General features: G+C 36.5%; 1 protein-coding gene across 2 annotated transcripts in view; it reads right to left on the reverse strand.

The window, feature by feature from the left end:
- TENT2 (terminal nucleotidyltransferase 2) overlaps window positions 1–26,407 on the reverse strand; it is a 41,106-nt gene that overhangs the window by 4,583 nt on the left and 10,116 nt on the right. For both annotated transcript variants that reach the window (XM_048931170.1, XM_048931171.1), the window contains 6 exons: window positions 21,646–21,715; window positions 18,712–18,788; window positions 14,248–14,376; window positions 9,581–9,624; window positions 6,364–6,500; window positions 2,361–2,452 (listed from right to left, as the gene is read on the reverse strand). In XM_048931170.1, coding sequence (XP_048787127.1) covers window positions 2,361–2,452; window positions 6,364–6,500; window positions 9,581–9,624; window positions 14,248–14,376; window positions 18,712–18,788; window positions 21,646–21,715 — 549 coding nt within the window. The remainder of the gene's footprint in view (window positions 1–2,360; window positions 2,453–6,363; window positions 6,501–9,580; window positions 9,625–14,247; window positions 14,377–18,711; window positions 18,789–21,645; window positions 21,716–26,407) is intronic.

Consider the following 26,407-nt stretch of genomic DNA (forward strand, 5'->3'; position numbering starts at 1 on the left):
AGTAAGACTCCATCATAAGTTACTTTGTTCACACGCTGAGAATATTAAAAGAAAAAGAATGTAATACAACTTGAACACCAATTTTTGAGGGAAAGGCTAAAGAGACATTGTTCTTTCAAATGAAAATATAAATAATCATAAAATTCCAAAACTGCTACAAAACAAACCCTGAAGAATTATTTCTATTGTTATTTTTAATGTCTGGCACAAGAACAAATAAGATACAGCATAGAAAGCTTTCAATCCTGTTTCCCTAAGTGACTGCTAATTGAGTTCTCATAAAATTACCAGGTTTTGAGCATTTCCAATCTTATCTTTTTTTTTTTTTTTTTTTAAAAAAAAAGAGAATGTATTATATTGTTTGATACAGACAAGACTTAACCTCAAAACAGAACGATCACCATCAATGTAGAGATTCTGACAAGGAATATGTGCCAGTAAAAGCAGTGTTCTCTCTATCCCTATAGTGGTAATTGCCAGCCAAATTTTAAACTGTTCGAAAAGAGCACCTCTTCTATTTTGTTTCTCAAAAAGCAGAAACAAAGTGAGAATCAGTCTCAAGACAATAAAACTTAAAACACAATTTTTTGTTCTAAAATGGCTGTTTTGTATGCTAATATTCTTTTTTCATAGAAAATGAATCTTATTCCACCACACTGAAATGCCATGAAAAAGTTGAAAGCCTGAAAGATACAGGCAGCCGCCTTGTAACACAGAGCATCAGCATCATGTGACAGCAGAAGGCACAGCTGCTGAGCATTCCCACCTCCCACATTCAGAACACAGTCTCAGCAATTTCTGCACAACGCTATCCCAGATCACTTCAGCTGCACAGATATTTTTGAATTCTCACATTTCTTAGCTCTGAGACAGCGAAGTCAAACGTGAAGCCTTCTTCATAGGTTTCAGTGTATTGTACCCTACAACTGTTGGTTTTGGTTTTTGTTTTCCTTCCACGACTTTTTTCTTTTTTTTTTTTCTTTTCTTTTTTTTCTCCAAATGTCCACATAAGGGACAGGAATTTCACCACGTGGCTTGACATAGCATATGATTTTGACACTGACATAAATATGATTTACAGCTCCAACCACATAACTGATTTCACCTGTAGGTAATCTTCTCCGCACAGAATAGCACAACCACATAAAACTGCATGCACACATACAGGATGTACATCCATCCTGCCACAAGTCTTGAGGAATGCCTGCATCTAAATCACAGGCTTTCTGCCTTATTGCGCCTATCCCCTCCACTACAGGATTTCTGCAGTCTCTCAACATCTCTGGCCATACTGTTTGGCTCATATCCAAGCTCCAGTAATCTTTTTTCCAAAAACTCCAATGTTTGGAGTCCTAATCCTAATAGTCTCCTATTTATGTAAAGCTAGGACCCAAGCCACCTTCCACATTTCAAACCTTCACTTCTTACCTCGGTGTCCTAAACCAGATACTTCTAATTCTACTTCTTCTGCCCCATGTTGCTTTTCAGCTCCTGTCCTGCAAATTTGCCTTCATCTGCTGCACTCTGACTCTCACTTTTCTTTTTTCTTTCATCTTCACGGTGCCAACTCTTTCCAGCCTACATGACAGTTCCCAGTCCCTTCCCTACTTTTGTTTTCATATTCTGCTCTAACATCACAATCCTTCTCTGTTATTTTCACTTTCCCTGGTCTGGTGTTCACCTTCTCCATGTAGACTACTGATGGCAGTTGAAGGGCAACAAGAGAACAAGAAATAGGTTCTTCCATTGTGCTAATTCCCATTTCAGCTTGAACTACAGGTGCCAAGACCAGTGACTCCAAAACACAGCCTGGGTTTCACCTCTAGTTCTGGAGGGTATCACACTTTGTCTGTGGAAACTGCACATACAAAAGCCCATCAAAAATAGTAGCTGCAAGTGGATCAACATATGCATAATTTACTTACTGCTAAGCCATGAAATGCCAAAGCTTTACTAGAACAAAGAATATTCTTACAGAGGAATCTGAATATGGTCCACTCTGTTTTTTCAGAAGATCAATCTTGGCAAAACCGAAGGCTATTTTTACAGAGCAGCCAAGCATATTACTGTCCATAAAGGCCATTCCTTGTCAAAGCCTGAATCACTGTGCCAAAAGTAACAGGGCAATGAGTCTTCTTGAAGAAAAGGTCAGGGGAACTATTTTTAAACACTACAGAACTTAAAGCTTCCTTCTCAAATGTTTTCAGTAAGACTGTTTCCAACACTATTTACACTGATTAAACTTCATTTACTGCATACATATATTTCACATGCACATAATTAAATTTTATGGTGCTCATATTTAAGTGATTGATTTAGTGTCTCAGTAGTTAAAATGATAATGTAGCTTTAAATTTTACCTTCTACACATATATATTTGTTTCTCCATTCAACATCATCAGGTCTTGGAATAGCTTTGGCCTCACGAACTGAAATCATTTGATGGCTCCAACTAGGGAAAAGGAAAAGAAATTGCAGACCTTTAAACTCTTAATTCTGAATGAATAATGTCTGTTTACATTAATAAACTGTCTTACTGCTCTGTCTCAAGCCTATATATTATAGTACTTTACAGTAATGAGAAAGTTAGTGTAAAATACTATACAAAAGTAAGGAATGCTTTGTAGGAAACAAGAAAGAATTCCACAAGCACTTTAGCATATTTATGAAAACATTTGCAAAACAGAACATCGTAGATTTGCATGTTATCTTGAATATGGAGTCCTGCATTTATTTCTAAATTCAAAATAAATTACAGTCTCATAAATTTTTCAGATATTTCTTTGGGAAAAAGAGTTAAGAGCAGAGGAAGACAAAGCATTTCATTAATGTGCATTCAGTGATCAAGATAGAAAAAGAAAGCATGCTTACAGATGAGCTTTCCCAGTGCAAGAAGCTTGTTAGAAAGTACTAATATCTTGTATATGTGGTAATTTAGATATTCTGTAACTGTACAAAATTTAGAACAACTCAAAGCAGCCTTTGAATGTAAGCTACTGCATGCTGCAGTTTTACAACCATGGAACCAAAAGAAATGATCGTACTGAAACAGGAAGAGCAGTGCAGTTTAGAGAACAATCTTTTTGAGGCTTGGCACAGTGATATGCCAAACATAATGGCAACCAGAGCAACATTTACAGTTTTATGTTCTCAACCAGTTCTATGCAGCCGTTTTTCAGTTGTTCTTGACTAGACCAGACAAATGCCTTATCACAGCAAAAAGCCTGAAATTCCAACAACAGATCACGATATACCCCAACTATTGGGATAAGAAATAACTGGGCAGCATGCTGCTAGCTGAACTGGTGTTATGTACACCTGACTGGATCTCCTGCTTGTATGCATCTTTTGACATAACGCAAAGATACAGGCAATGTAAATCACCAGTTAAGTCTGGAAGAACTCCGCTGCATAGGTCATAGACTAGCTGTCATAAAGGCATTAAGTCAGTTGTGATAAGATAGTTTACATTAGCTAAAAGTCTGTGCCTACAGATTCTGCAAATTAGCTCAAGTACAGCTCATGATTAAAGTCACTTTTAAAAGTCAGCCGTAATCCCACAGAACATGTATATTGCTCTTCAACAATAAACAAACAAAGGAAACCCACACAAAGGGAAAAAACAAGAAACTGGATTATCACAGAAAAACTACAGCTCCAGAAAATTGGTTGTGACTGGAAGAAGCAGGCAGTTCAACTATCCGGCTCAAGTACTGTTTCACCTCAAAAAACACTTTTGCTCTTGATCTCTTTTTTCTTTAGGTTAAACTTGGCTTTCTCCTTCATCAAGAAATAAAAACACTTATACTGGCTCAGTAGTATAAGAAGATGAAAACAATTAGTTTATCTCATTAAATCTTCATTAACCCTGCCTTGGTACCAAAATCAGCATGAATTAGAAGTGAATGACCAACAGCAAATGATTTATTGATTTTAACCACTTTGACTTGCACACAACTCCACAATTGCCAATGCCAAGTGAATATTCTACATCCTTGTATTTTAATCTACAGGCTAACAACAATTATTTGAAGAGCTATCTCAGTCACCAGTTATTTCTGGCGTGACAGCCCACATCATGTATGCGTACCACATACAGAAAGAAAGAATTTGATAGAAAACCAGGTGTAAGTCTATGTATGAGTTAAAAGCTTGCATTTTCCAAAGCATTACTATCATCCATTCCTGTAAGCTTTGGCTTATGAAATGCGTACAAACTACAAACATATTGAAGAACATGATCACCTTGTTACCTAATTGTGCCCTAAAGGGAGCTGCCAGGAATTGTGCTTTATATTTTATCAAGACAATGTAGCTCATTTTTGATTATGTCCACCAAATACAACTTAACCAAGGATAATCTTAACTTGAAACAAGAAGCGTAAAAGCAGCACAGTCCCCTGAAGATGACAGTCTTTATATTCCCTAACAGTATTTTCATTGCAGCAAGGCCTTACTTCAAGGTCTTAGTATGTAAAACAGCAGCCAAGAGGAAACCTGCTGCCTTCACTCACTGAGTGAAGGTAGAAGTGAAATCAGACACTCTTTTAAGGAGGGCCTGGTAAACAGGGACCAGTTTGCAAATACTTTCTTCCAGTACATTTCTTTCCATACATTTTTATACTTTGTCACATTCTCTCCCTGATCTGCAGAGCTTTAACAGTGACAGTGAAAACTGAGTTATAAGCATACATGTAGCCAGCTGCATCATGTGAAACATCATGCAGATTTGAACTCTACAAGCTTGATATCAAGCAACTCTATCAAGCAAGATAATTTCTAAATGTGCTGATAAACTGTATAAGCTTTACCCTTATAGTCTTATCTGTGCAGGAACTTCCACATCACAATTTCAGTAGAAAGGGAAAAAAAATTAACTTCTTGTATACACAACAAAAAGCTCAGAAAAAGACAGTGGAAAGGAGCAACATGCAAATACAAGGTAACCTGCAGTATATTTGAACAACACAAGGTGATAAAATGACTTCTGGCCATATTCCTTAGATCCATCCTGCTATCAAGTATTATTCACTGCATCAAGTAAAATAAAATATACATTTTAACTGAAAGATCTATTGACCTTTGCTAGATTGAGGGGGAAATTTAAAATAATGCATCTCAACCCTGATTTATCTTTGTAACCAATACATGCAACAGTTGATCAGCTAAGCAATCCAGGCAAGTAATTTCAATTACTTATTCTGTTCAAAATGATGATCTTCATATACGATTACTGCTGACCATTATACACGGTTCTTTCAGCAAAATGGATCCTGTGTATTAAACTTTGGAGTATTGTGTCCTATACCACAGATGGAAATCTATAAGAATCACTTTCATGAAAACTGAAGTAGTGTTTTCTTTAGTAATCTTTTTAACCAAACACATTGCAATTCAATAACTGGCACAGTACAGGTCAGTTAGATGTGACTTGACTTCAGAGCTGTATCATCCAAAATAAAATTGTAAAAAAATATATCTGTGCATAATAAGACTAGTAAATGTTCTACAGGAAAAGAGTGAAAAATACATTGATTGTAGCAATAAAAAACAATAGCTCAATGAAAAATACGACTAACAGCCTCCTGTTGTGTCTATTAAACTCATCCATATTCCCACCTACCACACTATTTCTATCAGCGACCTCAAAACAAAGTTATCATATACTGTGTGGCACTAAGTTTATTCTTACTGGCTCGCTATCACACACACACAACAAATGTTGAAACACTTCTGTCTGCCTTTTCATCAACAAGGGCAATAATTTGGGTATTCCTTCTACATCCAGTTCACAGTTCTACAAAACTATGTGGAATTTTGAAAACTTCAAAGCAAACACTCTATTCATATTGAAACAGGAATTAAAGTTAACAGGGATATAGAGATGACCAAGACAGCAGTAAAACTAAGTTTTATTTCCGTAGTAGGAAGAGTTGAAAGTATCGTAAGTTACTGCATTAGGTGACATCTCCCAACCCGACTTCTCAGCTCTACACAGTTTTCAAACCGGATTTGTTAAAGATAATTGTTACCTTTTTAGGCTAAATATAATCATTCCATTATTTAAATATTTTACACTGAATGCTGGGAAACCTAGCCAGATATTCATGTGTGTTTTCTTCTGGTTTTGCTTTTAATTTCTTATCTGACAGAATAAAATGCTGGGGTTACAAAAAGACATCAAATACTCTATTAGCATTCCTATTTTCTTTTTGTGTTTTTTTTTTTTTTTCATTTGTTTCTGCTGTCAGTTATTACTCCTGCATTACTGTTCTTTACTGTTTAACTATCATAAATGATTATATACTGAAGAAATGAAAACTTTTAAGTATTCTAAAACACTAAGATGAGCTTATTACTTACTCAAATTCTGTGGCATAATATTTGAAGAAGCCTATTAGCAGTTCACCGAGACTTGACTCATTTTTTGAGAGGTAAGGAGGAATGGTACATGGTGCCTGATGAACAAGATGCAGCTGCATAGTAGGATCAAAAGATTCCTGTCAAAATAAAATCAGAGTATGTACATACAAACACACATAGAACCTTAATCTAGATGCACATTTTTTTTTAACTTTTTTTTTTAAACTTTTTTTTTAATTTTTTTTTTTTTTTTTTACAAAACAAAAGCTGGCCTTAATTTGTTTATTAGAAGTTCAAGAAAAACTTACAAGAAAAAGATTCTATTATCCTTGATATTAATCACTCCAATGAGCTCAAGCGGAATCATCTCACATAGGACTCTGCCTTCAGTTCATTGAAGAATTTTTACATGGGACAATCTCTCAACTAGACTTGCATTTACAAGCTTTTAGAACAACATGAGTAGAGGCTGAAGAAGATAGCCTACACCAAGCTGGGTGCAACTGAACTAACATAGTGTACGTGAAGATAATGCAGTTATAATCAAGTTACCATAACTGCAATATAGAAACACTCAATCCAAAAAGACAACTTGATCGCTTTTTCTCACAGCATAAGCTTGTATCTCAAACCTACTAGCTCTAATACGAGCCTGCACTCTACCATATAATTATTTCAAAGATAGCAGTAGTGTCTTCTTTACCCAAACTATCTGAAAGAATAAAAAGAACCTACACACAAAAAACTTGAATACAGAATGTGGCATTTAAGTTAAGTACATTTCTTTTTCAGAAGCAGTAATGACCTAAGATATTACAGATCTCCAGAGACAATCTGTGAAAATCTAACACAGAAGCAAGTTCTGTATAAACTTCAGGACAGACTGATGCATTTTGTGGGCTACTCTTATTTATCTCATCTGGCTGGACAACGTGGAATCTCCAGAATCTAACTCTGTGTATGATATGCTTCAGCATTTCTGCAAAAAGTCAGCTTGGTGCCAGCTGGGCCAGATGCCACACGGCAACAGAATGCACAGGTGGGCAGATCTGGCAGCACTGCAGGACTTCTCACTGTTCACATATGTGATAGTGATATATTGAGTCGCAGAATTTGCCTTTTGTTTCTCATTCAAGATAAGCATGTGACTTTTTACGAGGCACCAATTATCTAAAGCAAGTGATTTCCTTCAAAGCACATAAGTATTTTCAGGTTGCAGAAAGAGCTGCAATTGTGATTTCTGAAGAAAAACAGACTAAGGAGGGTGGCTTGTTTCAGAAGCAGTTTTTATGTGCCCTATTAGGACAGAGACACAGTTTTGATCACCTGCAATCACAAGAAATCTCTTGTTTTTTTTTTTTTTTAGGCAACTGGCATTTGCTTATGTTCTATAATTATTACTACAGTGTATAAGACCAAAATCATTTTGGTGTATTTCTCATTTTCATTTTTTTTTCAGTACCAATTTTCAGAGGTTGTAACTTTGCAGCACATTTTAAATACTTAACTACATTGCTAATTGAGAGAGTAAATGGAAAATGTATTTACAAATTTCCAGAATGTTCTTTTTCTTTTAGTATCTTAATCCACAGTTTTGGTTCAGTTCTGTGGCAATCATATCTAGCGTACTCTTTTAATATTATTACTAATCTTATAATATTAACTAATATTTTCTAAAGGCAAGATAAGAAACAAAAATTTATGCTGAGACAGGATAAAAATGCTATTCTTACAGCAGTGTTCTGGAAACACAGGAACCTGCAAATGATTTATCTCTTTCGCAGGTGAAAACTTGCATTTTATACACTCACCAGCATTTTCAGAATTATGGTACTGTTACGGATATATTTTTGTGTATAAAAATATATGTATATAGTTTTGCTTTACTTGTTTTAATCGTTAATATTTGTAATGTACTCTGAAGACATTTATACAGTTCATACACTACAATTTGAATTATTATTACAAACAAGTATATGTTACTGACTCTCACAGCTGTTTTCTTTAAGTTACATGCTACCAAGACTCAAAATACTACAGCTTATAAAATTTAGGCAAACATAATTAGCAAATTTAGTAATTAAAAAAAATTCAGGAGATATAGCTAAACATGCAAGAACTAGAAAACAGTCTTAGATGCTTTTCAGCATCTGTTGAACATTACTGTTCACAGCAATGAAGAGATTAGAAGATACATGGCACTGCAAAAATCAGAGAAAAGTAAACACCACCAAAATTTATCAGAGGTATACCTAAGAAGGATTACAAAACAGGAATAAAACTTTAATTTATTATTAGCTCAAAGGCTTCTTCTGCATCTCGATTATCCTAATTATCCAAGATGGCTGACACCACAGTATTTTCTCAATGATAGCATCATGAAATATTCCCTTTACAGCATTACAGGGAGTATATGCAAAAGAAAGTGTAGCTTTCTTACACTATCTCCACATAATTATTAGCAACAGTAAAAAAAAAAAAAAAAAAAAGCATACCTCTACAGGGACATCAAGACATAGCAACAACAAATAAAGAAAAATTTTAAAGAGAGCAACTGAAATGAAAATTAGGAGGAAGGCACAAGGAATTTCTCTAGATAAATGATGACACTAGACTACTCAGCAATAGTTCTTCTGTCCTCAAACAAATATTTAAGAGATCAGCTGTTATTTTTAGGTATGGAATTAGATAAAAGCTCACTAATTACAGTAGTAATTCTACAGAGGATTAAAATCAACAAAATATGATCTGGATACAGCTGCAAATGCTATGCCAGAAGGGCATTTTCTTGTTAAGGTGTTGTGAGGTTACAGATGTCTCAAACATACCTTACTCAGTCTCTGAAATAAAAAACACCAGGCAACTCAACAGCTGTTGGAAGGTACAGAAAACTGAAATACCACAATTGGACAGAAGCAACTCTGCTAAACTTATTAAGAGGGATACAGGGATATTTTCAGTTCACCATAGAGAGAATTAGATCAGCAGCTGTCATTAGCACACATTTCTGAGTGAAAACTTCTCTTATAAAGTAAGCTGCTCTCATTAAAGAAACTATCAAAAGAAGCAAAATCGCCCTTTTTACAATCAAGTTTATTCTATCAATGACCAGGCTTACAAACTGTTTAACCCATTACAGACACTTAAGAATTCATGTATTTTAGATAAGTAGTTCAATATACATACATGATGTAGTAAATACATAAGAAACACTTACAGGGTAATTTTTTTGGAGGGATGGAAGGATGGGTTCAGGTAGGGCTATAAAAAGAAAAGTTCAAAGTTGCTGTGATTCACATAATTCATAGGAAACAATATCACTGATTACCTCAAAGGACTGAAATTCTATCTTAGAAATATCTACTATGAACTTCACGAGCATACATTAAGTAAAAATTATTCCATAAATATTTATATTACTTTATTTTATATATAATAGTATAAGCAGTTAATTCAGCTAAGGGAAGACACTGTTACTGCTACTTGCAGAAGACATGAAAAATCTACAGCAGCTGGATACTACTTGACTTTGAAAGTTTATGTTAATTCATTGTTATAAGAAATTCATCTAGATTTCCAAAAGGCAAATTACAGCTTCACTCATTTTTTCCCCTCAATTTAAAATGATTCTGCCAAAGCATTGGAAATCTCTATATACTGCATAAGTATACACTTTCCAGCTGCTAAGTATTATGTACTGAGTCTTGAATATAACTTTAAGATAAAACACCCAATACTTAATAGCTGTTCCTATCCATATAGCATAAATAAATGAAGTCAAATGCTCTTAGCTGGTCTACTGAATGGCAAGTGGAACATTAAGATCATACAGACAATAACAATACTAACACAACATAAACTAAACAATTATAACTTTTATAAGTCGTGAATGGGAAAACATAAACTGCACTATAAAATTAAGAGAGAAAAAATTATCTCCCAGGTCTGATAGTGCTAAAGGTGGACAGAAAAAATTCAAGTATTCAAAACTCAAGTATCAACATCCGTCTAAAGAATCAGAGCATTGACAGCACTGTCAGCATTGTTCTTGTACTGAACTTCTAACATTACCATGTCCTTTTACATGGTTACCTGCATCATTCACTAGCAAAAATGATAATTAAGTTCAGCATACAGGACCTTGACCTGGGACCTGATTCAACCTTCAAACAAGGTCTCACAGAGGAAGGGATGTTAAAGAATTCCTCTTCCACAAGGACCAAAAACTAGAACAGCAGAATTCTCACAGCATGCTTGGGACAACTTCAAAGATTATAATATGTGAACTACCAGTTGCTTGAATAATCTTTTTTTTTTTTTTTTTTTTTTTTTTTGGGCAGGGGTGGGGTATTTACAAATATTAAAGAGTATTCTATTTCTATAAGGTTTGGAATATTTTTCTATCCTCTGCCATAATGAAAGAAATGGCAACAAGATCTAGGCAATATGAGTAATTAACATACTTCATCTGGGTCTGTACAATATACTGAGAGGCTGGAGTCATGTGGAAAAATTACTTACCACTAGCATTTGCCAGAAGTTTCTATTTTCCTAGTTAATAATGACAGTTGGACCTGCTACCTGGAGGAAGGTTCATCAGACATCTGATGTGTCATAAGACGCTGCTGTACTTACGAAATAAACTCAAGCCAAGGTTCTAAGTTCTCTGCACACGTATGAGAACATTGAAATGCCTTAAGAAGTAAAGGAAAACAGCTTGCCTGGTGAAGATAGAGACGCTGTCTCCTGCTCAAGAAAGCTTTTAAATTACATTTTTTAATTCCGTGGTACCATCAACAAAAGCCCCATCAGAAAATTGTGTGACTGGACATAAACTGTTTTCAGTATTATCACATGCATGTAGTAGAAGTAAAAAAATAATTTGGAATTTGCAGGAACAAAAGATTAGGCGCTACAAGCACGACCAGATGACTGCCTTTTTTTAGGCAATAAAGAGTACAAAGCACAGTTAAAAGGCTCCTTTGGTCTGTGGACTTCTGATACTCCTCAGGAAGCTGACTGATCAGACAGATTTATTCAAACTTTCTTCTCTATCAGACAGTTGTGGCAGCTGCCAGAAATGGCTACAGCAAGTGCTCTCATGCTTGCAAAGTTGTTAACACTACTTCAGGCCTACACATTTATACTCGCTAGTAACTCCTACTACCTCTTTTGTACTTTGATGCACAACCCAGAAATGGCAAGATCATGACTGTACACAGCATCCAATATGAATTAAGAAATTCCCCTCTTGCAATCAGTGTCCGGAGTTACTACGACACTGAAAACAGATTTGGGGAATAAGCTGCCAACTGAAAAGGGCAGCTCCCACTAAAAGCACAATATCAATAACTAAATGTTTATCAAGTCACTGTTTAGATGTTCACTAGCCGCTAGACTATATAAAGATATTTTTCACCTTTCCTGCTTGTGCTTCACCTTTACGTGGCAATCTTTGCACCACATTGTAGCTCCCAACATCTCCAATCTTGCACATAAAAATTACTTCGGCCTTTTAAAGCCTCCAAATAAATCATCTATCTATCTATCTATCTATCTATCTATCTATCTATCTATCTATCTATACACATTTGTATTTTATTAAGGATCTACACAGAAGTGCTCAGTTGCCTACAGTATGAGTTCAGTCCTGTTACAACAGACTTGATGTTTTTTTTTCCCCACAGAAACAAATAAATATATGGAATTCCACCACAGCAGATATAGAGAAAACAACATACAGGACAGACATACTTACATTCTACTGTCCTTGAGATTTGTATGTTAATAGTATGCACATGGTGTAGGCATCAAATTTAACACAACCAACTGGATCCCAAACACACAAACATCCTCCTAGGTCCTCTGCTACAGGTACTGTTAAGCTGAAAGAAAACTACCAGCTTGAGTCAACTATCATAAAAAAGCTTTCCACCCTAGAACAGAGTGGGTGTAGTATGATCTTGCAACTAATAAACAGTTGGCTACTCGCTCTACAGCGAGAATCCTTCACTCCAGGCCAAATAAGCTGTCAGATGAACTAAACACTGCATTTTTCTAATGGATTAACAAAACAACACAAGTTTAACAAAGCAAAGTGCATGATTTTGCACTGAGTTAAAGTAGACTCAGACATCAGGCTGGGAGAAGAACTCCTTGACGACAGCCCTGCTAAGAAGGACTTAGGGGTCCTGGTTGATGAAAAATTTAGTATGAGCCAGCAGTGTGCACTTGCAGCCAAGAAGGCTAATGGTATCCTAGGTTCCATTAGAACAGGGGTGGCCAGCAAGGACAGGGAGGTGATTGTCCCCATTGCTCTCATGAGGACCCAATTGGAGTACTATATTTAAGGCTGAGGCCCCCAGCAATGGAAGGATGTGGAGCTACTGGAGAGGGTCAAGAGGAGGGTCATGAAGATGATCCAAGGGCTGAAGCACCTCTCCTGTGAGGACAGGCTGAAAAAAATGGGCTTATTCAGTCCAGAAAAAGAAAAGGGCACGGGGAGAACTCATTGTGGCCTTCCAGTATTTAAAGGGACTTTGTAAACATGAGGGAAATAATTTTTTTATAAGAGTAGACAGTGATAGAAACAAGGAGGAATGGTTTTAAATGAAAGGGGATTTAGATTACATCTTTTTTACTGAGAGAGGGGTATTGCAACCAATTGCCAAAAGATGATGTAGATGCCTCATTCCTGAAGGTGTTTAAGGTCAGGTTGGATGGGGCCCTGGGCACTCTGATCTAGTACTTGATTTAGTGCTTCAGAATCCTGTCTTTGGCAGGGGGGTTGGAATTTGATGATCCTTGAGATCCTTTTCATCCCTAGCCCTTCTATGATTCATATGATTCAAAAATGGGGAAAATATCAAAATAATAAAAAACCTACACAAACTGACAGAAAAAAAATGTTGAAATGAGTGGAAAGAACTACTAGTATATTTTAAAAAATTGAAACAGAGAATTAAGCAGCAAAGCATGAAGTTTGTGTGTGAACTCACAGGAATTTAGAAAATAGTTCCACAGGTTTGTTACTCCATATGATGTACTCTTCAGTGGTTTCTTGCTTTCCTTTGTGAAATTACTTATCTCACACTAAGCAATGAAGAAACTCATACTGAGTTAAATGACTTCCTACGTGATTCCTTAAGTCTTAAGCAGGAATTGCAAACTAAAGAATTACAAATGTGGTCTTCTACAGACAGAAAGGGATGGGGGAAAGCTTTTTTCAAACTATTCCTCAGGAACCTTTTTAGACTGCATGGCTTTCTTGAATTCTCAGCAGGGGTCCTCAGATCTTCAGGTAAAGCTCTCCTGCTCCAAACAGATGTTGAATATTTCAACACACCAGAGACACAAGAAAAAGATTCTGCCCCTTGAAGTTAAGTATCCCAAGTTCTAATAGTCTTCAACATCAGTTACTTTACAAAAGGAAAGTCCACATAAGAGCAAAGTCTAACCACATGCTACATCCCCTCCACATTCAGTCTTTTCCACATGAGAACAATAAAAAACACTCCCTTAGTATTTGTCTCAAATTTGCTTGAAAGTTCCCAACATTTAAAAAGAAATTGTTATTTTCAAGCTTTGCCCTTTTCAACCCAGGCACATTTTTCAAGAACTAGAGCTTGAGTTTATTTTAAACAGTGTCCTGCAAACTGTTTTTTTTGTTTTTTTGTTTTTTTCTTTTTTCTTTTTAAAGCTGATAGCCACCTCCAGAGAGTAGGTCCAAATCACACCACTTGGGAAATGAAATAAAATCACCTCTTTTTCAGACTTTTCTACGTGGAAGATGATTTCTGACAGTGTTTAACTTTTTTTAAAGAGGAAAGCTACATAAATATAAACTTCAAAAATGACAGTTTTAACATGCAAAAACATACTTACTTTGTAAATAGTGCAAAACCATCAATACAAGACTATAGCTGCTTAAAGTACCACGGCTGGCATCATTTATGTCATGAAAACTCGCCCACTTCTTAACAACCAATACTAATGGACGAACACGTTTCTCAACTGTAAACAAAACAAATTACTTCTCAAAAAAAGCACATTCAGCTAGGCAACAGTTAGTCAATTTTTGCTCCTTCTTGATCAACATGATACCATTCTTGCATTCTAAGGTTACCTTCTGCAAGCTTTTAATAGAACGTACTTAATCATTATACAACTTCTATCAATCTTACAAAGGTCACAATAAATATTTGCATTTGAAAAGCAGTAATTTGAGGAATAAGATCTAGAGATACCGAGCCAGGATAACTCTTGCAATGTAACTTGCAGATAAGACAAAACTGGATGCACCAGTCAGCAAAGCAACGTTGCACTCTCAGTTCTCTCCAGTATATTATATAAATTCCCTGAATTAAACTGCTATCAAGACAGACCAAATGTAAATGTTTTAAATGTATATGATGTAAACTTTGAGGGTAGGGAAAATAATTCTTATGATCGGCAGAGAATAAGATTGTTTAAGTATTCATTGGACTTTATGAAAACAGTAATCATGCGCTGAAATGCTAATTTTGTAATTTGCCTTGGGTTAAGTAGGTTTCTTTTCTACACAAATGCATACAGCGTGAGGAACAAGAAAGAGGATTCATAAGCCTTGGCTCAGTTCCAGACACAACTGGCAAGACTTGGTGGAAAGAATCCTGGGATGTCTGTCAGAGCAGATAGTCCTGGGCTTTTTAGAGGGGAGAGACAGGAAGGATGAGGTGGGGTGGTGCTGTGTGTAATAGAGAAGCTAAGCTGTATGGTGCGTGCCATTGGCAATGACACAGCAACAGAGCCTCTGCTGCTGTGAGAGTCTACTACATAGGTAATTCAGACAGAAGAACAACACCAGTGTATTACTCTATAAGAAATAAAGGGGTATCTCTAGACCAGTTGCCCTTGCCCTTACAGGTGACTTCAACTTCCTAGATGTTAACTAGAAATACTACACACTTACTGCAGACAGGATCAAGAAATTCTGAAAGCACACTTCTTGGTACAAGTACTATAGGGAGCCTACTAGGAAAGATGTCCTGCTAGATTTGATAGATATCTTGGTAAAGAGAAGGCAAAGCGTTGTTAGTCACTGTGGTGACAGTGGACATGAAATAGCTGAGTTCAAAATCGTTGGCAGAAGTAGGAAAAGGGACAGTAAAAGTTCATGGCCGTAAACTGGAGCATATGAAATTCAGCACCAACATGCGAAGGAACTTCTTCACAATGAAGGTGATGGGGCACGCGGCCCAGGGCGGGTTGTGGATTCTCCTTCTCTGGAGATATTCAAGAACTGTCTGGACATCTACCTGTGCAGCCTGCTGTCGGGGGCCTGCTTTGCAGGGCAGTTGGACTCAATGATCTCTGGAGGTCCCTTCCAACCCCTACAGTTCTGTGATTCATTCATAGATCCAGAGAGAATAGACTAAATTAGTTATGCTGGCCTTCCAGAAGAGGCCACCTAAGCAGAATGAAAGAAAAGTTGTGACACTAGGATCCCTTCCACTGCTTTTTAACATCTAATTCTTTTCTGCCATATAACAATTTGTGGGAAATTTGCAGCAGATGCTAGAAACAACTATAACAACATTCAATATAAGCCCTCACCCACAGCTATGAATTGAAAACATTATCCTATTATTTTAAAACTCAGAATTAAATTCCTTTCTGGACAAAGACGTATAAAGAAATTATACTTAGTGTCTTATCCTGAGCAAGATTTAGACCCTCATAATAAAATGAATATGGAACACTGAAATGGCTCTCTTTGAAATTTCAAATCAAAACGAACCATTAAAGGTAACTTCTACTGATAGCTTCCTACACCTGCAACTGCCTTGCAACGAACATCTTGAGTACTGTGTTCAGTACTGGGCTCTGCAGTTCAAAAAAGACAGGGAACTACTGGAGAGAGTCCAGTGAAAAGCCATAAAGATGATCAGGTTCCGGGAGAGACATGAGACTGGTCACTCTGGAGAAGAAAGTCTGAGAAGGGATCTTATCAATGCTTATAAATACGTAAAGGGCAGGAGGCAAGTGGATGGGGCCAGGCTCTTCAGTGGTGCCAGTGAAAAATAAGGGGCAATGGGCAAAGACTGGAGCACAGGAAGTTCTATATGAACACGAGAGACAAACTTATTTACTGTGAGGTTGAAGAGCATGGAAACCAGCTGCCCAGCCTCCTTCTCTGGAGATATTCAAAACCCACAGGGACACTTTCCCTACTCTAGGGAACCTGGTTTAGCAGTAGGTTGAAGTAGATGATCTCCAGGGATCCCTTCCACCATCTATGATTCTGCGATTCTATAATTAGCCCAAAGTCAGTCTGCTTCTTAAGTATGGATCTACTAAAAAATACTGTGGTACCAAGTTTGAAAAGCTTAGTTTACTAGATTTGTGTTACTTCTCACTAAGAAGTCTATCCTCCTCTGGAACACAAAAGCCTGAGAGGAGACAATCCATATTATTTCAGGGTGAGTGTAAGAACTGAAGCAGTATTTTATATTTTTCCAGGAAAAAACTCTATAAGAACATAGATCTACAGCTAGCTATCAGCCACACACACTGATTAGTAACTGTCAGGAAACAAAATTAAAGGTAACAGTACAACCATATGTTTGACACTGTTTCCCTTCCCTCCCTCCTTATCTACAGAAAACTTTAAATCTTGTAACAGATACATGCGCCTCAGTACGAAGAATCTTTATCACATTCTGAGTACTACAGAATTCAATTAGAAACATACCTAGCTGATACATTGGTTTAATTCAGGCATGTCCAACCCAGGTATGGCCCACAGATGGCCTAATATGGCTGGCAATGTGGCCCTCCAAATGCCCCTCACTACAGAAGTGACAGCTCTTCAACACAGAGCGGCCTTAGGCATGCACCTATCACTCAGCAACAACCAAACCAACAGTGCACTGCTAACACCGTCATCTGAAACCAGAGCACGGGGATGGCAGTGCTGACTCAAGTGATGGCAAATAATTGCATGCATTTTGATTCACTGGCTAAATACGGTGCTGTGAACAGTGAAGAATATGCAGCCATGCTTTCCATTTCAATAAAGGAGTTTGAAAATAGGTTTTAAGATTGCAAAGAAAACTGATTCATGTTTGTGACACCATTTTCAGTTGATATAAATAGATTACCTATGTATTTTCAAATTGAACGTATATAATTGCAATCAGATATTCAACTTAAAAATCTGATCACATCTCTTCACCTTTTGTAAGGCCTCTCCTACCAGAGGGAAAGATCCTTTGCTTCGCAACCACACCTTATCCACTTCATTGCTTTTTGGCAGTACATACATTTGTGAATAATTGTCAAGGATCCTTCATCAAGGATGAAGCACAGGAAGAGTAAAATTTCAGCAAAGATCTGTAATCTGATGAACACTTTGAGGGCTCACTAAGAACTGTAGCCACTTCCACTAAACCAGACTGATTTATTAGTTTTAGAAAAACAAGTTAAATTATCCCACTAGTTTTCTGCTTTCGTTCTCTTTTCATTATTTTAAAGAAAATATTAAAAAATAAAATGCTTTGTTACTTATAAATGAACAATATTGTACATTTTACAAGGGCTGTTCTGAAAGTAATGCCTCCTGTATTATGCTGGTCTATAATGTCAGAGGCAGATGGTGGTGGTATAGCAGCAGCAGTTGAACCTTCTCAACAACATTCCATTATTTTGAGACTGATGGGAGCAGAGCAGCAGTCTGACAAAGTGGCTCCTGACATGGAAATGTATATGGAGCAAAGGTGTGAAATCGAGTTCCTCCACATAGAAGAAAATGCACCCACTGAAACTGATGCTTGCTGAGCATTTATGGAGATCAAACAGCAGATGCGAGCACACTGAGGCAGTGGGTGGTGTTTTTCAGCAGTGGCAACAGTGGATCACTTCTGCTGGTGCAGATTTTATAAGAACACAGCACACAGGTTCATTCATCACTGGTGAAAATGCATGGCTAATGGTGGCAACTATGTTAAAAAAAAATGTTTTGTAGCTGAGAATTTGCTCTGTCAAATAGTGCTATTGTGCCCTTCATAAGTGTTATAGTTTCCATGGAAACAAACAGGAGGCATTACTTTTAGAGCAACATATTTGTATGCAGCCAAGAAAACATCTATTCGCTCAATGCAGCCATGCAAGTCAGAAGGCCGGACTTAAACTCAGGGTTTAATACATGCATTTAAAGTGAGAAAGAAATTCCACTTAAATCTAACTAACGTAGCTAATCGGTAATTTTATGCAGTTCCTTACTGAACTAAATTTTCATAGTCTATCAATACCAAAATAAAACTAACAAAGCATGTTAAGCTTATAGAAACAAGGAAATTAAAAACTTACCATATGCATAGGTTCTCAGAAGGAATGTATTTCTTATTCCTACAATATTATTTACATTCAAGTCAAACTCCACACAGCTGTTAGGAAAAATAAAAAAATCAATAATCATAGTACTGATTTCAAAATATTTATTACTAACCAAGTGGCAGAGGTGGAGAAATGCACCCTTAAGATAACTATACTGTAGAAACCTCCCAAACAGTACAAATTACACAGTTTGATTCTTACTCCAGTTTTGTCTAGAGTAGTTGAATTATTGATAGACTTCAACTGCATAATCAAATACAGCTGTATTTATGGAGAATATATGCAGATACAAATGTAGAACACAGAACAGCTTAACAGATAATTGTTGGAATTCTAACAAGTCTTTCTCCCAAACAGAATTCCAGCACATGATTTACCATGGACACATTTAATGCTAATAAGCATTCTCCAACATACTCATTCAGCAGATCATGCTGGTGAACTGAAAAGGATATGCAAGTGGAAGAAGTCAAAATGTAAGAATCTCTTTGTTGCAACGATGATTAGGAATAATCAGCAAGCATTTCGAAATGAATATTCTTTACTAGTAAATAGTGCATGTTACTTGAAAAAATAGTGGAAAAAAATAAATATGGATCATAACTATTTCAGAGAACACAATTTTTAATAACTGTTTCATTTTTTGTTTTTAATGATATAGTGAGGCAAACAAGCATTACATGCTTTATTTTTATCTGTTCAGCAATGAAATTTGAATTTCATACTCTCTACACACGTTAACTACCCATAGTACTAAAAAACCTATGAGGGTTGCTCCTGAAGTAATGCCTCTTGTTTTATTATGCTGGTCTGTAACATAAAAGGTTGTCAGTGGTATGGCAGTAGAGGTTGAACCTTTCCACCAACATTCCACTACATGTTGTTGCCATGCGACAGATGGCAGCAGAGCAGCCGTCTGACAAGATAACGCAAAGCAGGCATCTGACATGAAAACTCATATAAAGCAAAGGTGTGTCACTCAGTTCTTAATGTAAAAATGGCATGCACTGACAGTCATTGACACTTGCTGAACTTCTATGGTGATCAAACAGTGGATGAGAGCACAGTGAGGTGGTGAGTGGTGCATTTCAGCAGCAATGATAGCAGGTCACCTCCAGTGGTGCAGATTTTGAGCGGGGCATGCAGACTCTTGTTCATTGCTGGCAAAAATGCATAACTACAGTGGTGACTACGCTGAAAAATAATGTTTGTCAGGCATAACTTCCTCTTTGTGAAGGCACACTCACTATTCCTTATGATTTTCTTCCATTTCATATGCCTGGGAATGGTTTCAAGGGTAACCTATCTCATTACCTTCCAGGGATTGGGTCATTCTTCTTGCTCTTCCTGAACATATGAGCAGCATTTGCTTTCCTCTGTTTTTCAGGTACTTATGCCAGTTGATATAATCATGCAAAAATTATAGAGTGGCCTCACAGTCACATCTGTCAGCACCATCAGCCCCTGTGAGTGCATGCCACCAGAGCCCATGGATAACACAAGGGGAATGGTTTTATAGTCAAGAGGAGAGATTTAGGCTAGACATTAGGGGTAAATTATTTATTCAGAATGTGGTGAGGCACTGAATCAGGCTGCCCAAGGAATCTGTGGATGCCCTATTCCTGGAGGTGTTCAAAGTCATGGTGGATGTGGCCCTGGGCAACCTGATCTAGTGGGCAGCAACTTACTCAAGCAAGGGGGGACAGGAACTAGATGATCTTTAAAGTCCTTTCAAACCCAAGCTCTTCTATCATTTTATGACTTGCAAATGATCAGCTTGCTGAAATATTTTCTGACCAGATCCTTCTCCTCTAAATACACCCTTCCCATTCCAGCCTTCCACCTTGGCATTTGGGACCTGGGATTCTTCTAAGTCGGTCTTGCAAGTAAAAAAGGCATTAAGTACCTGAGCCTTTTCATCGTTCTGTGACACCACACTCCCAGTCCCATTCAGCACTTTATCCACATCTTCCCTACTCCTTCCTTTGATAATGTACTTGTAAAATCCCTCCACATTGCCTTTGATGTATCTTGACTGACTCAATTCCATTTGGGCTTTTAAATTTACTAACTTCATCACTGGATGCTCAGACAATATCTCTGTTTTCCTTCCAGGTTACCAATCCTTGCTTCTATGCTCTGTAGGCTTTTTTTCTTAATGTTAGATACTTACTATATCTGATAAGAACTACCTTGCTCCCTATTCTAGTATATTCCTTTTAGTTACTTATTTTCATTGTGTTCATAACAAATACAAAACCAATAAAAGAATATGTAACACATCCACTTCACTCCAATTACTTCCCCTTCGTAAAAAAAAGGCCATGAAACTAGTACATAACATCATGAATCAAACATTTAACACTACATTTTGTTTAAGCATGGAATATCTCCCCAGAAGAGGGAAGACTGTTTTCTTGATTTAAAATATTTTCTGCCTTTTAGAAGACTATGCCACTACAAGAAACTAAATATTGTTTTGGTATTGTTTGCATATTGTAAAAAGCTGTGAACTGGTCCTTAAGTAGCTCAATAGTCCAGCTGTTTCCACAGAAAGAAAAATTGTTTTTCACAACAGTTTACTTCCTATCTTTTTTTTCCCCCCCTGCTACAATGCATCTGTCAACTGGAATCCTCAGTACACAAATTGCCTGTAGAAATACACAATGTCCTGCTATTAGTTCACATCACAGAAATGAAACAGCAGCCCCATCAGAAGAAGAGTTTTGGATCATCAAGGAATTGCTCTGCCACTGCACACTAGCTGTACAAATTTGCAGTACAACTACAGCACAACATAAACAACAATAACAAAAGACTGCAATGGGCTAACTTATATAGAGAGCAAAAACACAAACCATTTTCCCTTGTCAAAGTGCAAGAAATGAAGCTGAACAAAGTACTTGCCTGACTTTATCCCTGAACTTCACTATTGGCACTTTTGCTCGAATCAGCTGAGGTCGCTCAATGTAACTTGCTGAAAGAGAAAAATATTTAGTTAAGTTTCATGCAAGATGCCTAAAAAAAAAAGCTCCTGGAATCAAACTGAGTGATCTATAGCAAACAGAAGCTTAGTACATTTAACAAAAATATTCTCAGAAGGGTGGTGCTAAATTAGGTAACATTTAGCAACTGCTGTGGAAGTGCAATCTAGGAAAGAGTATAAAAATGCACTAAACATAAGAAGAAAACAATAGGTCAAAAATTTTCAGCAGGAAATACTTTCAAGAAATTTAAACATAAGGAATGCCAGTCTAACGTGCCTTCACCAAGTAGTACTTACATTATTTAGGATTTCTATTATCATTACAGATCAGAAATAAGGGAGTAAGAACACACCTATATATACACCTATACACTACACATCCAGATAGCTAAGCCCAGCACCATGTTACAGCAAGTGGGACATGATTCAGCTGCATAGTTTTTAATTGAGTCTAATTTTCTTATGGTAGAAACTACGCATTTTACTGATAAAAAATACTAGTGTAACTGCACCTTCACTGTGCACAGATAATGCTTAAATTTTCACTTAAAATTGTTTTTTTTTGATCAACAGAGTAAGTACCATGAAAGACTTTTCCCAATGAATTACCCCTGGAATAAGTTCAATTTACATTTTGCTTTAAAGGAGATAGGATATACATTAAGTACACATCACAGGATGATTATCCTCAAAGTATCAACACCCAAAACCAAACACATGAACCCCTGCCAGATGCATCCAGTGCCACTAAGTGCATCTTTGCACTTCACTACCCAAAACTGCTGCATCACTCATGTTACATGCCATTTACCAGTTCTCCTCAGTATCTCAGACTACTCTTAATGTTTGCCATAACCCTAAATACAAAGTGTCCACAAAACAACAACGGAAAATAAAGAAAAAATGAGTCTGTAGTTTAAATGACATGTGCTTGGGCAAGAATCACAATTTAACTCATTTCTTATGTTGCAAAATATAGGTCATTTGAATTTGACTATAGTTAACTTTAGACATTTTCTACTTGTTTCTGTAAGTTAATCTCAAATTAGCACTCATAAGTGTGAGAAACATAGTAGTGCAGATTAAAGATAACCTTAAATGAAAGCTGATGTTCACTTTTTGCAAAACAAATTTTTATCAGTTTGGATAGTTACTTTGATTGAATACTGCCAGCTCTATTGTGCTTGGGTGGTATCTTCAAGTGAAACTTTTCAGGACTTCTGAAAGTGTTTTATGGATATGCTGTTTGGACAAGTAGGACAAAGTAATCCTCTACTTATATTTGAATGCATATATGATCCCAAGCAACACATAGACACACACACATATGCACACACACCCCTCTGCCTTCAATACATACCCAGAGAGAGAAAAGTCAATCTTACTACCTTACTATAAAGGAAAAACCTTACAGCTGATTCTGTGGTCTATCTTCACTAGACATACAATGCAGTACAACTTACACTAATGTGTCTATTTCTACCTGTACCTGATGACATCCAAATCTCTCTCCACAACTCACCAGAACATTCTGAACTTAAAGCTATGGAATCCTGTCTTCTTTCTTTGCCAAACTTCTGATAAAGACACCTGACATACGGTGTGCGGGTGACAACTGTTAGTACCCATATGCATGCCACATCAATTTAACTTTCCTCACTTACAGTCCTTCTCAAGAGCCTGTTAGGTATTAATGGTATTTGTTCTAGTGGAAACCCACTTCCAAACATATACTTGTATACAAGTACCTTCCAACACCAGATAGGTACTTGTGCCAAAATATTAGGCTACGAAAAATAAAAACAGTCAAGTCCAATCTGTTTTCCAAGGGTAACATAGAGCAGGTAATATCAGAAGGCAATGACCTGATGCTAACACCCTTAGTGGTTCACAATGATGACACTGCTAGCAGAATCTTTGTTGTACATAAACAGTAAATTGTAGTAGATGAAATAAATACAGATTGAATAAGCATCTTAGTATGCTATCTGATCTTGATGCTATGACAGAAGGTATACACAAAAATCTTGTAAAGAATTCCACACAGCAACTTCAGTTTTGGGCATGTAAATGAAAACAAGTCACAGATGCCACTTCAGTGGTGAAAAAAACATAATCGATCCAATGAAGACTAAGTACTGTCATCATAAATAAAATAAACTATTCACACAGAATTTCAGATTAAGCAATTTAATTCTATCTTTTCTTCTGCAGAATAAATGATCAAGTGACTGTACAAAATATTACTTCCAAACATGGTACAAGCCAAAAGGATCTTTGGCATCCTACACACACAGCCTGATCTCACTAATGAAAGATAAACTAGATATTCTGGCACAGAAATCTGAATGCAGAGTAATGAAGTACCTAGGACAGTAACATCTAGCACAGGATGAATTAATCATTCATATCCAGAATTCACTTTTCTTGTAAAGTGACATCTTTTTGCAAAACTATATTTTAACTGAACAAATGTTTTCTTCCTCTTACGTTAAATAATATCTTACAAACTGAATTAAAACAAGATACAAGCCCTAGAGAATGACAAACCATTAACAGAACAAAACATTATAAATATATTGTCTACTATCAATTGATTGTAACTGGCATATACTGACAGCATCATATAATAAACATAATAATCATGTGTTGTATCTACTCTAAGTAAAAGAGTAAGAGATGCTAAACAGTTGTGAAGAATTCACCAAGGAGATGTGGCAATGTTTCTAGGTCACATTTATTACAGCCCTCTGTTTTATCTCACATATACATAAACTATTCATGAGCAAGCAAGAAGGTAAGAGGAAAAGCTTGAAGATCTTAATGCTAATCAGGTAGAAGCAGGCAGAGAATGAAGAGTGCTCTTCTTAGGACATAATGTTATTCTTTCTACGTCGTGTTTGGAAAAATTAGAAAGATTTACATCCATACCATCATTAAGTACATTATATTCTCACCTACTTGCAAAATCCTTCAAGGTCATTGATTTTAGCTCACGTTCCCTACTAGACAACTCCTACGAGGATTATGTTCTCAAATCCTGTTCTGAACACTACTGCATTCCTTTGTAGAACTAAGAGAAAAAGTCCTAATTAATTCAGACAGTAAGCATCGATGAACATAGTACAGCTAAACTGCTGTTAAAATAAATCCTGCCTAGACTGTATTAGTCTAAAGAGAGTAATAAAACTGAGGTTTAATTCTTCTTCATTTGTATTATTTTCTTCAATACACTGTAATAGTTACCAGCTCAAATTCACTTTTCTCGTTTGTAAAAGACATTGGTTTGATCAGAGTTCTGCACATGCGCCAGTATTGTACAAATGTACACATGCAGGTATCTGAACAAATACTTCTATAATAAATCTATATAGATCTTTGAAAGAGGATGTAAGGATTGCAGTAACATGTATCTCTCTACTCTAGTAGAAATACAATACCTACATTTGAGACCAACATGTCACATAAAATACTGAATAAATATCAGAAGCCTCCTCCTGCTTGACTATGCAACTTGACAATTCAGAAAGGAACATATCTTTATTTCAGTCAGTATTCTAAATGCAGTGATAACACAGCCCCTAAATCTGATGGCCTCGAGTTTCTTGCTCATATTTGTTAACTTTTGCAAGTCTAAAATGAAATAAGCTGGAGTTTACATGAATGCTGAATCCCACTAGAGAACTCCTTGAGTGAAATACTGATCTAAAAATCAGAGTTAATGACATAAAGAGTAAAAGAGATGGCCCAAAGTTCTGAAGATAGTTTACATAAAAGAGGTGAGAAGCTGAGAAAAGGATGGATATAAGCTGTACAGTGAAGAACAGTATCACATACTTATTTTAGCTTTCATTTTTAGGCGTACAATAACATTACAGCCCAGAAAAAAAGAGGACGATGAGAGACACACTTAGAAAAAACTCCCAAGTTTCTGTTTTATGGGCATGTAGTAGATTTAAAAAAGCTTAGAATACAACCCATTTCACAAATGCTTACAAAATGCTGACAGAAAAACACCAAAAAACTTCTTTCTAGCCCTTTAACTCCTACACAATGCAAGACTAAGAACTTAGTTTTAAGAAGCACATTTCCTCAGTTTCTGTGCAAATCAAGCCTGAATCCACAAATCTATAGGAGTGCCCACAAGACACCACAGAAACTAATATTGCTTTCCTAGAGGCGAAGAGAATGCATATGAATTTAGATTCTGAGGGCCAGCTTGGGGAAAGAAAACAAGATAACTATTCCTTTTCAAATCACACAAGCTATTCTTAAATTGTGAATAAGAATTATATTTGTTTAAATAAGCTTTCATCAGAGTAACTGGAAAACCTCCTTGTACTGAACTTCAGCGCAACTGAAAAGAAGTCTGTAAGTGAATTAAATACAAATGAAAAGACATTATACAGAAAAGCATTTTCATTTTAAGTCACGTGAACGCTTCTGAACCTTATCCTACCAGCTCCATCTACATGACACAAGATAGATGGCTAGATACATGAATTTATGTCCACAGTGGTGTTAAAATTACGAGATGACCTCAGAGGTCTACATACCACAACTTACAGAATTAGCCAGGAGCAGTAGTATCAGCATTTTGTCTGGCCTCATCTTCCACAGAGCAATTGGATTAAATAATGTTTATCAAAAGCACATGCAATGTAACAGAGAATTGGGAAACAA

This window comes from Lagopus muta, chromosome Z, assembly GCF_023343835.1.
Source record: "Lagopus muta isolate bLagMut1 chromosome Z, bLagMut1 primary, whole genome shotgun sequence".
NCBI classification, from domain to species: Eukaryota; Metazoa; Chordata; class Aves; order Galliformes; family Phasianidae; genus Lagopus; species Lagopus muta.